The following is a 13719-nucleotide window of genomic DNA, read 5'->3' as shown; positions in this document are numbered from 1 at the left end:
AGAACTGCTAGTAAGGATATTGTGCAGGGAAATTTTAGAAAACACAACTTAGTTTCTTTGGATGTCAATTCTTGTATCATACTTTATTGAGGGTACATGTATTTGAGTAAATCAACTAGAATTTGTCAATTACTCTTACACTTACCATTCTGCATAGCACATAAACAGAGTAAACTTGAATCTTAATTCTCACAGAACTGAACAATAGGATTTTCAGAGAAATGTAATGGTCTCCAAATTTAACCATCAGCTCAGCTCAGGGTAAATGATCACATAACACCAATTAAAATTTTAAAATTAAATTTCCAGTGATCACAACAGAATTGAATTAAAGGATATCACTGATGCTTCCCCCTTTCTCCCTGGCTTCTCAAAAATCGAGAAACAAACTTTAGAAGGATACACAGTACATTAAAGGCAATCTTTAGCCAGTAGAATTTTGGGTGGGTGGGGGAGATTTAAAAAAAAAAAAAAGGTAGGAAGGGTTTCTGGTAAGGTAATACATCTGCATATTTTATTAACAGAATGTTACTAATATAGGAGGGCCCCACCCATTGGGGGCTAGACAGCCATCAGCTTTTTGAGATCTTGTCTGTCTGCACTTCAAGATTTCAAGTTACTTATGGTGGAGGGTGGGATTTGTGTGGAAAAAAATAATATTCAGACCAAAGACGTGCTGAACAGTGGGGTTTTTTGGTAATTTATCTAATAGAATGGGCTAAAAACAAAAAACAGCCCCAACACACCTGCAGTTAAATTCTGTCCTTCTGCGTGTGGAGAAATCACAAGGAAGATTCTTAGAGAAACATTTCCATCTTTGCTTTTTTCTTTTCAGGCTAACCTGAAATAGCTATTTTTGGATTGTGCATGGCAGCCAGTTTTGCCACGGGACAAAGGCCCATCCTCCCCAGCTTGTATTCCTTGTCACTGTTGGAACAAACAGGCCAGCGTATCAAACACATCATGACAGAGCATGCTACTAACCTGCTCATGAACTTGTATCGGCGGGGCAGGTAATAGATTTTTCTCCTGGAAGAACAGCAAAAATGAAGCCAGTCGAGAAGAAAACCCATCGTCAGTTACAGTTTGAACTAGCAAGGAAGGAAAGGAGATTGAAGATAGAAGCCTGTAAGAGGTGAAGAAGAAAAAACTAAAAAGAGATTAACAGTGAGAAATGTAGTGGGAACATAGGGCATGCATTTTTGAGTAATGAAATATTATGAAATACTTTCCAGTGGTATTTCTTCCTCTCATTATCATAATTTTTTATGGTTGCTCCTCACCTACACAGCCTGTGCAATGATTTGGAGCAATTGGTATTTGTATGAATTTAGCCGAGGTCAGCTTTTCTTCAAGGAATGAAGAAATGGATAGCCATCCTCCTGGCTACATGCACAATTTAATGGGCATACTATTATATTAACTAATATTTATACAGCACTTTAGTTTACAGAACACTTCTCTCATTTGACATAGGCAGGGTAATATAAAAATATGTATTTTACAACCAGTATGGGAAGAATACTAATCAGCATCAACATCCTGCTGCAAATAACCACACTGGGGCATACTTCCTAACCACTGGCCCTCATTACAGGTGAATTAAAGGGGTAAAACAAGGAATCTTGGAAAAAATTTTTTAAAAGTGAGACTTGTTAAGGATGTGCTGTACTTCTGTATATCAGCATTTTTTAAAGCATTACAGATTAAAATTTAGGGTGTAATTTGAATGGAGAGCATATGGATTAGATGCTTTATAAAAATGCAATCAGCCTTTCTATAGTTTGGGCTTCCACCAAGGGAGTAGTAATGAAACTAATGTGGTTTATATGTATTCTGAACTGTTACTGAGCTCTCTCACTTAGAGAAAATGGGAAGTCTCTATACAAGTTGATTTGCATATCTGTGAAAACTTAAAAATATATTCATGTTTTTAATAGGTAAAACTAAGAAGAAGAAGAAGCAGCAGCAGTGGTTGCTAGGGGTTTGTGCTAGGGTGGGCAGCACAAGGGTTGGACAGATGGAGTAAAGAGGATTTTTAGGGCAGTGAAACTACTCTGTGTGACACCATAATGGTGGATACATGACATTATGGATTTTTCAAGACCCACAGAACTATGCAACCCAAAGAGTGAACCCTAAAGTAAACTATGGACTTTAGATAATAGTAATAATATATCAATATTGGTCCATTAATTGTAACATATATACCACATTAATGCAACCTGTTAACAATAAGGAAACTGAATGGGATGGGAGGGGATATATGGGAACACTGTACTATCAACTCAAATTTCTGTAAACCTAAAAATGCCCTAAAATTAGTCTATTAATTAAAAAGAGTCCATATCCATGGACATATAGGTATTTAAGAAGCAAATTTTATTCACAAATTCCCATAAGAAAATTATTCTTCAACTTTGTTTCAAACATGGTAGGAATAAAAATCCAAGGAGACTAAACTTGGGATTCAAATGTGTACTCTACAGAAAAAAATAAATACACGTAACATTCTTTGAGGCATTCCATGTAGCCAAACTGATGTTTGTACATTTTGTGGAAGTGATATGGCAGGAAAATTCCTCCTTTGGAAATACATAGATCTTCTTAGGCTAGAGTTATTTATCTGAAACACTGGATAAAATAATAGCACATATTTTAAATGCATCAGGCTGTAGTTAGTGAAGCTATGCTTAGATAAAATCATGTCAATATTAATAAGGCCAATTAGTGTCCACACATTAACAATCTTTTCTCCTAAAACTGTCCTGCAGGAACACCTACATTTAAAAAGAAGACTATTATATATAATAGTCTATTCATAGTTAGTATGGTTACCATTTATTCCCTGGTTCACATTCTCTTAATGTGGCATAAGGAAAGTATTAATGTTGCTTGGAGGCAGCGCTTTTCTGCTACATAATGAGCATGCAGAAGTGTTGGCTATGATACAGTCAGGCTCTTCATATATGAAGTGCTTCCAGGTACTAGGAACTTGCTATACATTAACACTGCTCAAGTTTGTACAATTTGCTTGGGTTCTTTGCTTGAGAAATGTGTTCAGGTGTGAAGTTTTGTGAGACTGCTGGGGACGGATAATGTATCAATTTCACTAAGTTTTACTATCTCACTTTTATCAGAACATAGACTTTTGATCGTTGGCTATAAGATGCTGGTCTGATATATGACTCTAGCTAAGCATAGATTTCTTTTCCTTTTGGTCTTGATGTGTGATATAGTATTAATCCATATTGGACAGTTATAGCATTGATAAATAACTGGCTTTAATTATAATTACCGTATAACAAGTTTCAATGGAAACTAAATTGATAAATGACTCAGTGATTTTATATAATATTTTTTAATCCTTGGGTTCTCAGATTTCCTTTGTCACATTTTAAATATACAAATAAATCAAAAGTTTAGGACTATGTTTATCTCAATTCCTTTGAGAATTTTGCCTTGAGGTAAACAGATGCTAGAAATCCCAGCCTCTATTTTGACTTGGTATTAGAACATAAAGGCCAATAAACAAAGAAAATAAGATGCACCAGGGAGATACATTACAGACCTCTGAATGGAAACTGCTCTTCTCTAAATGTGTACCTAGCGCCTCTCCGTCTCTGTAATTTTCCACAGCTCATTAAGAGGTATATTTTAGAATTGGCACCAGTTTGCCTGGTTTCTGTCATCTGACTTGGTCTTATTGGCAAATTGTGAATCAAGAGTATTTAATTCTTTAGTCCCTTTAGAACTGTCCTTGGTACTAAATCCCTCCATCTCCTTTAGAAGATTCCATTATTTATTTCCCACATATCTTGGCATTTATAATTTCAAGTTTAATACTTTATTTTATTTCCATCTAACAAATACAGATCACTTTTCTTTAATCTGTATGGAAAATATGAATATTCACTATGAAATGAAGGTAAATTAATCCTTTAAATAACTAAGCAATCCTCATATTTTCTAATTACCCTTGGAAAAAATATCTATGCTTGTTTTTGCACAGTATTTATGACTTGACTTTTTTAAAATTTAAAAAGTTTATTTAAAAAATAGATCACATTTTTATGAAATTTTTTGAACTTGCTTTACTGGAAGCAGATCTGAATGTCAGTAAGGATCTGCACCACTGATGCCTGGGGTCTGGCCATTCAAAGCAGCAACACGCAGGACTTCTGAAAATGGCATTTTAGAAATGAAAATGCTACTTGGAAAATGCTTCTTTCTCATAGGCACTTGACAAATCTACCTGCTAAGGACTGAATTAGCCAGAAATTTTCACAAAAAGCCATGAAGTCATTAGAAATCACAAAGACTTATGCATTTCCTAAACATTTGAAAGGATCTTCTCTAATAGTGTTCCAGTCTGCATTTCAGTTTTATTTGTTTCAAGAGAGGAGCACATTGGTTTACAGGGAAGAAGCAAAGAGTAGGGAAAATATATTTACACCTACCTGAAAGGCATTCTTACATTCATTTGTTCTGCATATCTTCCAAGCACTTCCCATGGGGCATGCAACTTCACAAAGATAATGTCACTATTTATTAGAGAGGACTGAAACAGAAAAAAGAAACTAAATTGAAAAGTATATCCAAGTCTCCTATGGTTTAAATTGAATTGGAACTTAGAACACATGAATCTATATGGAGTTTAAGATTTAGGGCATTCTTCTCCAAAGAATTGGGTCCTTATGTGTGCATCCATTCATTCAAAAAAGATACCACTGTGTGTCAGGCACTGGAGACCCAGCTGTGAACAAAAGAGATATGAATGGCATTTACATTATGCAAACATACAAAAAAAAAAAAAAGAAATAGGAGAAACAAGTTTAAAAGAAAAGAATAAATTCAGATGGTGATGAATGTTCTGAAGATAATGAAGTTAATGGGAGAAGTTATAGGGAGGAGGGCACACACTACTTTGGGCAAGGGGTGCAGAAAAGGCCCCTCTGCAGAAGGGACATACAAATTTGAGACACAAAGGAGCCAGGGCTGGGTAAGAGAATGGGATGAGTGTTCTAGGTGCAAAGGCCCTAAGCTGGGAAATTGCTTGGTATGTCTGATGTTCCGGGGGCAGTAAGGACAGCAGAGTGGCTGGAGTGTATTTATCATGAAAATTAGCATAAGAGGAGGCTCAAAAGATGAGAGGAGCCAGCCTGTGTAGTGCTTTACCAGCCCCAACAGGACAACTGGACTTTATTTTAGGAACACTGGAAAGTCATATTGATTTAGGTTTTCAAAGATCACTGTGGTTGCTGCATGGAGAAAAAATTATAAGGGAGAAAAGATTTTGCTGCAGCAAAAGCAGAGAGAAGAAGAGATGCTCTCCATCAACCAGGCAAAAGCAAAAATTGGTGGTGGTGGAGATGGGGGGACTTGGTGATGTGAGCCTTGAATCTGGGTTGGTGTCAGGGAAGGCTTTTTCAAAGGACTATGTTCTTTGGCCCAAAACTTTTGCCTCCTCTTGGGATTTTTATCAACACAGCACATAGACAGGGAAGTAAACCAAGACTTTATATTTTATTTTTTAAGAGATTTTATTTATTTATTTATTTGAGAAAGAGTGAGCGAGAGACAGTCCAAGCTGGGGGAGGGGCAAAGGGAGAAGGAGAAGCAGACTCCCCGCTGAGCAGGGAGCCCGATGCGGGACTCGATCCCAGATCCCAGGACCTGGAGATCATGACCTGAGCCAAAGGCAGACACTTAACTGACTGAGCCACCCAGCACCCAGGACTTTACATTTTAATAACCACCCAAAAGTTTTGTTCTATGTCTCTGGCCAAAGGGACAACTCCAATTAGATTTTCTTTGAAAGTCATCTCCCAGGGGGAGGGCTGGGTTGTGGAAGGAGGTAGAAGAAAAATGAGAAAATAGTGAGCCAAACTGGCTTAAACCAGCAAAGTGGTCTATTATTTATCCATATCTTTTTCACACAGGCTCATTCTGGACTGCATGCCATTTAAATTTTTATAGTATAAGAATGTCAACAGATGTGTTAGGCTTTTGTGCCTAACCTCTCCTTGTAACAGTATTTATAAACAATCCAATACTTTTACACAGCTGGCAAAAATGGAAGCTCAAATTTATGGGGTAAATTTGCACTACGGGGAATTGTTTTTAAATTGCAGATGATGCGCAATTGCAATTCATTGCTCATATTTTCATTCAGAGTCTTCTTGCTGGGCTTATAAATATTTTACTTAATTTATAAGAATTCTTCAAGGTATTATGAAAATCAAATTGGTATCAACTACAAAGTTCCCAGGGACTCTGACAGTGCTGAATTTCCCAAGAGGAGGAGGTCCTGGGCCCAAATTCACAATGGTGGAGGGCACCCTTTGATACTGGTCTGAAAAACCAAACATTCTGGCAATTCAGGCCGAAATGAGGTTTTATATTCTAGCTTCGGACAAGCAGATCTCTGACTGTAAGCCCCCTAAAAACAAGGAAAGTTTCTGTTATTCACGTTTAAATCCTCTGGGCCTAGCACAATGCCTGGTCCAGAGGGAGGACACAACCAATACTTATCTAATTCAGAATATGGTTAGTGAAATGTGAACAGTTAGTCCTGGCCCAGACAAAAGCTGTTTGTCCTGTGAAGCAGGAAGTACCTGGAGATGAAGTGACTCTTGAAGCCAAAATAGCTGATAACTGCAAATGAGGTGCCCACCCAGGGAACAGACAGGTCAGTACACACTGAAGATGTGATGGACCAGTGCTGGATCTCTTTGCACGAATTGGTTTTCTATTTAGTAACCTATTATATCCAATTCTCTCTCTACTGGGTACTTAGAGCTATGTAGCCAGGGCGAGTGTGAATGAGCTCACAGGTGGCAGTGTCCATACAGAACACGGAGAAACCGCACCTACCCACAAAAATCTCCATCCTGTCCCATTCATGTCTGCAGATGTAGATCTGAGATGTCTCAGCTTATCAGTTGAGCATTTTTGTACATTGGAAAAGATTGCCATTTATTTTCCAATATATAGTACAGTTTTCCAAATTATAAAACAGAAGAAAGACTATTTTCTAAAAAATAATGGATCTTATTGTTTATATTAAAGATATACTTCAGAGTCTGGGAAGGTTTTGTGGCTTTCCCACCTGGAAATGTTAATTGTGATAATGGGAATTCTTTAAACTCACTTAGCTTTCCTATAAGATTCTACATTTACTTTTTCTTTTTTCTCTCATCTTCCTACAAGACAAAGAGGGAAACCGTACAACAAGAAAATGGGAATGTGACTGATTCATGGATTCAACCAAACTATGATTTATAGCAGAATATAATCTTAGGATATACTCTCTTCATGAAATTATTATAATAGCTAAATTTACAAAAAGTAAATACAGTGGAATAAAAATCATTTTGTAGCTCTCCATGAATATATGAAAACATTAAAGAGAATACATTAAAATATTCTACTTAGGGCACATTTTTTTAAATGCCATATTTATGTGTGTGGAAAAGCCAAGTTCATCATCTGAACACATACAAAGTCAACTAAAATTCTAATGTGGGATCTCTTCCATTTTCTGCAAAAAAGTATAGCTGTTTTGAATCATTCAGCATGATAAAAATAACTTCATTTTGCTTATTTCAATTATAATAATTATAAAGCCATTACTTTATTATTATTTTCTAGAGCTTTGTAATTTTGGAAGCACTTTCACATTGTTACCTCATTTTATTCCTATGCAAACCTTGCAAGGGAGGCTTTCCTTCTATTTCTTAAAGGGGAGAGAGAGACTGGTCAAGTAATTCACTCATTGCCAAACTGAACATTTATCCCAGATACAGTTAAGACTCACATCCCTTGACTCCCTTGTCAATTCTACCTAATAAATTCTGAGGTTTAAATAAATAATTTCTGAATTGTTCTTTTATCAGTTTATATAAACTAAACTGAAAAGAATTCTATATATTAGAAAACAAAGCAATAAAAATGAAGCAAAGTTAAGCTATTAATGAACTGAGATTTGATTTGAGACAATTAAAAGTTATTTTCATAATCTTGAGAAAAATGTTAACTGAATTCCCTTGGATGATGATGGATGTCTATTCATAGGTCGTGTGTGTGTGTGTGTGCACGTGTGTGTGTGTAACTTATTATTTACACTCAGTTTTTAAAGGATGAACTGAACTTCAGCCCAGAAAAATAAATATGAAACAGATTACTGCTAATTATATGGCTCATATATCACTTTTTTTTTCTACCACTGAATGATTATGCTACTGTTTCTAAATAGGTTTTTCCTCATTATTAAGTATTCCTTTCCACATAAATCCAAGTGCACAAGTGACGAAGAGAAATGAAAATGATTTTTTGAAGCACAGTTGTTTCATTAATATCCCACCCTTTAGTTTAGAACCATGGGGAGAAGAAAAATGGCCAGTTAGAGGAGTTTGGAAAACATCCTGAGAAATTAAGAAGTAGCAAGGAAACTACCTCCCGTAGAAAGAGATAATATTCATAGAAAACATTCCTTCTTTCTTTCCTTCATTCAACAAGATCCCATTCAACATCTTCTATTAAGAAGTAGCAAGGAAACTACCTCCCGTAGAAAGAGATAATATTCACAGAAAACATTCCTTCTTTCTTCAACAAGATCCCATTCAACATCTTCTATGCACTAGATGCTAGGAGTGCAAGGATATATGTAAGTCCTGGTCCTCGCCTGGGTATGTCATGATTTAGTAAGGGAAGGTTAGATCAAGCACCAGTAAGGAAAAAGAGAAATATCATGCCATTATCTAATTCAAGGCATCTCTCTCAGACATATATGGATGCACACATGTTTACATCTCATGACCCCTGATACCATTGCTGAGGAGATGCTGATGGAGAGACAGGTTGGAAGTGGGGCATGGAGATAGAGCACAAACTCAGTTTTGGAAATGTTAAGTTTCAGTTACCCATGAGAAGATGCCTTGTGCATAGTTAGATAAATTAGTTTGGAGCTGAGGGGAGCAGTCTAGGCAAGAGATACAAAGTAAGCATGGCCAGGACATAGATGGTATTTAAATCTATGGGATTGGAAGAGGTCACTTTGAGAGAGTATAGGTGCAGAGACACGTGGGTAGCTGAACTTCAGAAGCTAGTTTAAGAATGCACACTCTGTATTTGTATCTTTGGGGTAAATACCTAGTAGTGCAATTTCTGGGTCACAGTGTAGGTCTATTTTTAATTTTTTGAGGAACCTCCACACTGTTTTCCAGAGTGGCTGCACGAGTTTGCATTCCCACCAGTAGTGTAGGAGGGCACCTGCACCCCAATGTTTAGCAGCAATGTCCACAATAGCCGAACTATGGAAAGAGCCCAGATGTCCATTGACAGATGGATAAAGAAGATGTGGTATTTATATACAATGGAATATTACTCAGCCACCAAAAGGAATGAAATTTTGCCATTTGCAACAATGTGGATGGAACTATAGGGTATTATGCCAAGTGAAATAAGTCAGAGAAAGACAATTATCATATGATTTCACTCATATATGGAATTTAAGAAACAAAACAGATGAACAGAGGGGAAGGGAGGAAAATATAAAATAAGACAAAATCAGAGAGGGATATAAACCATAAAAGACTCTTAACTCTATGACACAAAGTGAGGGTTGCTGGAGGGGTGGTGGGTGGGGGATGGGGTAACTGGGTGATGGGCATTAAGGAGGGCATGGGATAGAATGAGCACTGGGTGTGATGAATCACTAAATTCTACCTCTGAAACTAATAATACACTATGTGTTGACTACATTGAATTTAAATAAAAAATTAAAAGAGAAAAAAACAAAAAAAAGAATGCAGACTCTGAGGTCAGACTACATATATTCATATTCATATGTGTCTCTCTTACCAGCTCTGTGATCTTGGGCAAGCTATTTAACCTCTCTGTGCCTCAGTTGTTCAACTGTAATATGGGAAATGACAGCAATATCTAACTATGGAATCATATTAAATGGCATAATATGGATAAGATGCATAGGTAAAAACATGTTAATTATCATGATCTCCAAAAAGGGTCATGCCGTATTGGTGGTGTTGGGAAGAAAAGAGCACTCTTACTCATCCAAGTTACAAACTGTAAATGTGGCAAACAAGGAACCAATATCTAAGGAGAATTTTCCAGTCTTTGACTACAAGTTTAAGTCTGAAGAAACCCTGAGAGTCAAGCCTTCAATTTCTGTCTCAGGATCCCTCCATGGTCCCCAGGGTCTCTTATATGTTCCTCAAGGACATTCATTCATTAACATTCAACAGATATTCACTGACTACTACATATCAGATACTCTGTGAATATACAAGGTAGACAGAATTTAGTTCAGAGTAGTAGACAAACATTAAACAACACATAAACATATGATTTAAAATTATGAGACGTGCCAAAAAGGAAAAAATATAATGCTGTGGGAGAGAAGAACTGGAGGCACCTGGCTTTAGTTTGCTGGTTGACCTCTGAAGGTATGGCATCTAACCTGAGATCCAAAAGATAAGAAAGGGCTAGCCATGGAGAAACCAAATGAAGAGCATTCCAGACAGAGGGAACAGCAAGTACGAAGACCTGGAGATTGTACCATATACTGAAAGGTGACTGGACATTGTAAGGTGTGAAGTAGGGAGAGTTACCTGAGATGAGTTTAGAGAAAATGGCTGAAAATGGAGAAAATGGCTGTGGACAGATCATGCCAAGCCAAGTTCAATGTGGTAAGGAGTTCAGATTTTATTCTGTAAGGTCACTGAAAAATCACCAATGGGTTAAATGCAGGAAGGTAACAGAATTACTTGTTTTATAAAGCATACTCTGAATGTCCTGTGGAAAATGTCCCAGAGGGAACACAAGACTTGGAAGGTCAATAGGAAACTTATTCCAGTAGATGAGGTAAGACCAGATGATGGCTGAAACCAGAAGGCAGATATAGTGAGGAAAAAATGGACAGACTAGAGATTAATTTGGAGGTAGATTTGAAAGGATTTAGGACTGGTCAAATGAGAAGAGAGAGAAAAAAATCCAGTGTCCAGATTAGTGTGCATGTTGTTTCACCTGGAAAATGAATGGATGGTTGTACCAAACAATGAAATAGAGAAGAATCAGGGAAAAGATGTCTGTTTACTTTGGGATATGCTATGTTTGAGATCCCTAGAAGATATTTACACTCAAGTGTGAAGTAGGCAAATGGGTATGTGAGTCTGGCTCGGGGTGGGGTTTGGGGAGATGGGACTTATTAATTTGAGAATTACAGACACACCATTGATATTTAAAAGCATAGAACTTGATGAGGTTACCTAAGGAAGTCGCAAAGACTAGGCACTAGGGCACACTGACATTTAGAAGGTCTGGAAGAGGAGAAAGCAACCATCAAAGGAGACTAAGAAGGAGCCACCAGAGAAGTAGGTGGGAAACAAGAGGGACAAAACAGAAGCTGGGAGGAATGGGGGTTTCTAGAAGGATGACAGCTCAAGGAACCCTTCCCACAGCTAACCCAGGCTGCTGCCTGAAGTTGGCCTTATTCAGTAGTGCCATTTGTCTCATCTCTGCTGCTGCAGCTGCCTCTTTGTCCTTGCTGACACTGCCACCGGCCCTGGCTCTGAAGAGGATGCAGAGCTGAGGTGGAACGGTTTCCAACAGTGTTCAGCTTGTTCCCTGAAGGGAAGCCAGGAGCTTCCATGGTGAGTCAGAGCTAATTTCAAGGAGGGCACACAAGTACCAAGCCAGGTCTCTCCCAAGTGCCTCTCCCTGCCACATGCAAACCAGCAGCAAAGAATGAAGCCCACACACAGCTCCCTTTGCCCACACTGGGGAGAGCTGTCAGCCCTCTCAGAGCACTTTGTCAAGGGCTCAGAAGTGCCTTGAGTCTGTGCTCTTCACCTGGAGTTCCCTGTCTCTGTCTGTATGCTCTCCACACTTCTCCCAGGAATTCTCAGGCAAAAACTCCTGGCAACCTCCCAGGATTTCTGAGATGGACATACAGATCGACCTCCCCTCTACCTCCACGCCTTCATCACACACACATATGCTGATTTCAAAATAAAAGCTCATTGCAATTTGAGTTTCATTTTACATCTATGATACAGGTCTGAATGAGATCATGATCTTGTACATACTCACACATGGATAGAGCATGTATGTGTACACATAAAGGAAATATACCAGAAATCACATTCGCCACAGAAACCTTATTCTGGGAAATTTTTATCAATTTATTTTCATTTCAGGTCCATTTTCACTGGTTGGTTTACATTAAAACAGGATGGTGGCAATTCTTAAAAAGTAGCAGGAGAGAGAAAAGCAATTTAAAAGGATTTGATTAATCATTTATTTATCAAACATTTATTGCATGTGTATTAATCACTAGTTCTGTGCTGAGAAAGGGTCATTGGTGTTATAAAGAGGCAACTAACTCTGATGTGCCTTGGTCTACACAAAAAAGGAGCCAGTTCCTGTCCATGAGAAGCTAATACCCTAGCCATGGAGATACAATAACTGAATATGTAATTTGAGGAGAATTATAAAACAATAAATAAACAATGCAGGATATGTAACCTTTCTTCATACATTGAAAAAAAAAATAGAGTAGAGAAACCACATGGTGTAATGCTTAAAAGTCCTAGCTCTGGGATCCCTAAGCTTTGGAATTCAAGGTTCAAGGGCCAGGCTACCGTAGTAGCTGATGACCTTGAGCAAAATATTTCATCTCTATAAGCCTCCATTTCTCTCATCTGTAAAATGTGAATAACAGCATTTACTTCAGATTTCTTCTGAGAACTACAAGGTTTAATGCATGCAAAGTATTTAGTTAGTTCCTTGTGCACTAAAAATGCTCTTTAAAGGGTGAGGAAGGTATGTGAATCATCATCAAAGGCATTTTGAAAATATTTTCACAAGTTAAAGCTTTGATTGAGGAACAAAAAAGATCGCCTCTTCCAACCTGGTTTGCAGATTTTGGCCATGAAAATATAGTGATGGAACATTAGGAATAAAGAGGTATTTGCTTGGAGGGACTAGGAAAGGCAGTTGCATGTGAAAACTAAAGATTGTTTCCTCTCCATTGATATTACAGAGTGAATGTCTGGTTCAAGGGAGCCTGCCTCTCTCACTTGCAAGCTCATTAGATTCTGGTTTCATCTAAAATAAATAGAAAGACTGGGGTTATGTCTGTACCCAAAAGGAAGAGGGAACAGGTGGAATGGGAGAATGAAATGGAGGCCTGTTTGGGAATAGTCTCCATAGGTCTAGGTTCGTCCACAGCACCCCGAGAAGTCTTGGGGCCCTACAAGAGATTGCCGAAGTTAAAAAGGTCCCTTTATCATCTTAGGTCAACTGAACTCAAAAGATGATGCCAAATCCTTTATTTAAACTTGAAGGAAATGGTCTTAAAAGAGCTGGAACTTAGGGCACAGAAGACTAAAAAGACCTAGGCATAGATACTTTCCAAAAGTATCTGGAAGTATCCTTGCCTTGTCTTGAAAGGTAACCATTGGCCAACTGGGTGCTGCGGTGCAGTGGAAAGAACACCTGGGCAGGAAAGAACACCTGCCACAGCTTTCCATTGCACACCTGGGTAAGTCACTTCATTCCTCTCTCAGTTCCCTTCTGACCACACAGAGATAACATGACCCCTGAGCTGCAGACTTCCAGTCTTTGAGGCACAGATTGGAATAAGCTATGAAAGCATGTTTAAAACTACCCAGTCCTGGCCCTGTCTCTGACTGG

General features: G+C 38.0%; 1 protein-coding gene across 3 annotated transcripts in view; it reads right to left on the bottom strand.

Moving 5' to 3' along the window:
* The window catches only part of ANO4 (anoctamin 4), a 277492-nt gene that overhangs the window by 101068 nt on the left and 162705 nt on the right, over positions 1 to 13719 (bottom strand). For all 3 annotated transcript variants that reach the window (XM_081822277.1, XM_081822276.1, XM_081822278.1), the window contains 2 exons: positions 4461 to 4561; positions 985 to 1029 (listed from right to left, as the gene is read on the bottom strand). In XM_081822277.1, coding sequence (XP_081678403.1) covers positions 985 to 1029; positions 4461 to 4561 — 146 coding nt within the window. The remainder of the gene's footprint in view (positions 1 to 984; positions 1030 to 4460; positions 4562 to 13719) is intronic.

The sequence above is a fragment of the Leptonychotes weddellii genome, chromosome 5 (genome assembly GCF_054177405.1).
Source record: "Leptonychotes weddellii isolate Sample4059 chromosome 5, ASM5417740v2, whole genome shotgun sequence".
Taxonomy (NCBI): Eukaryota; Metazoa; Chordata; class Mammalia; order Carnivora; family Phocidae; genus Leptonychotes; species Leptonychotes weddellii.
This window is presented reverse-complemented; position numbering and strand designations above follow the sequence as displayed.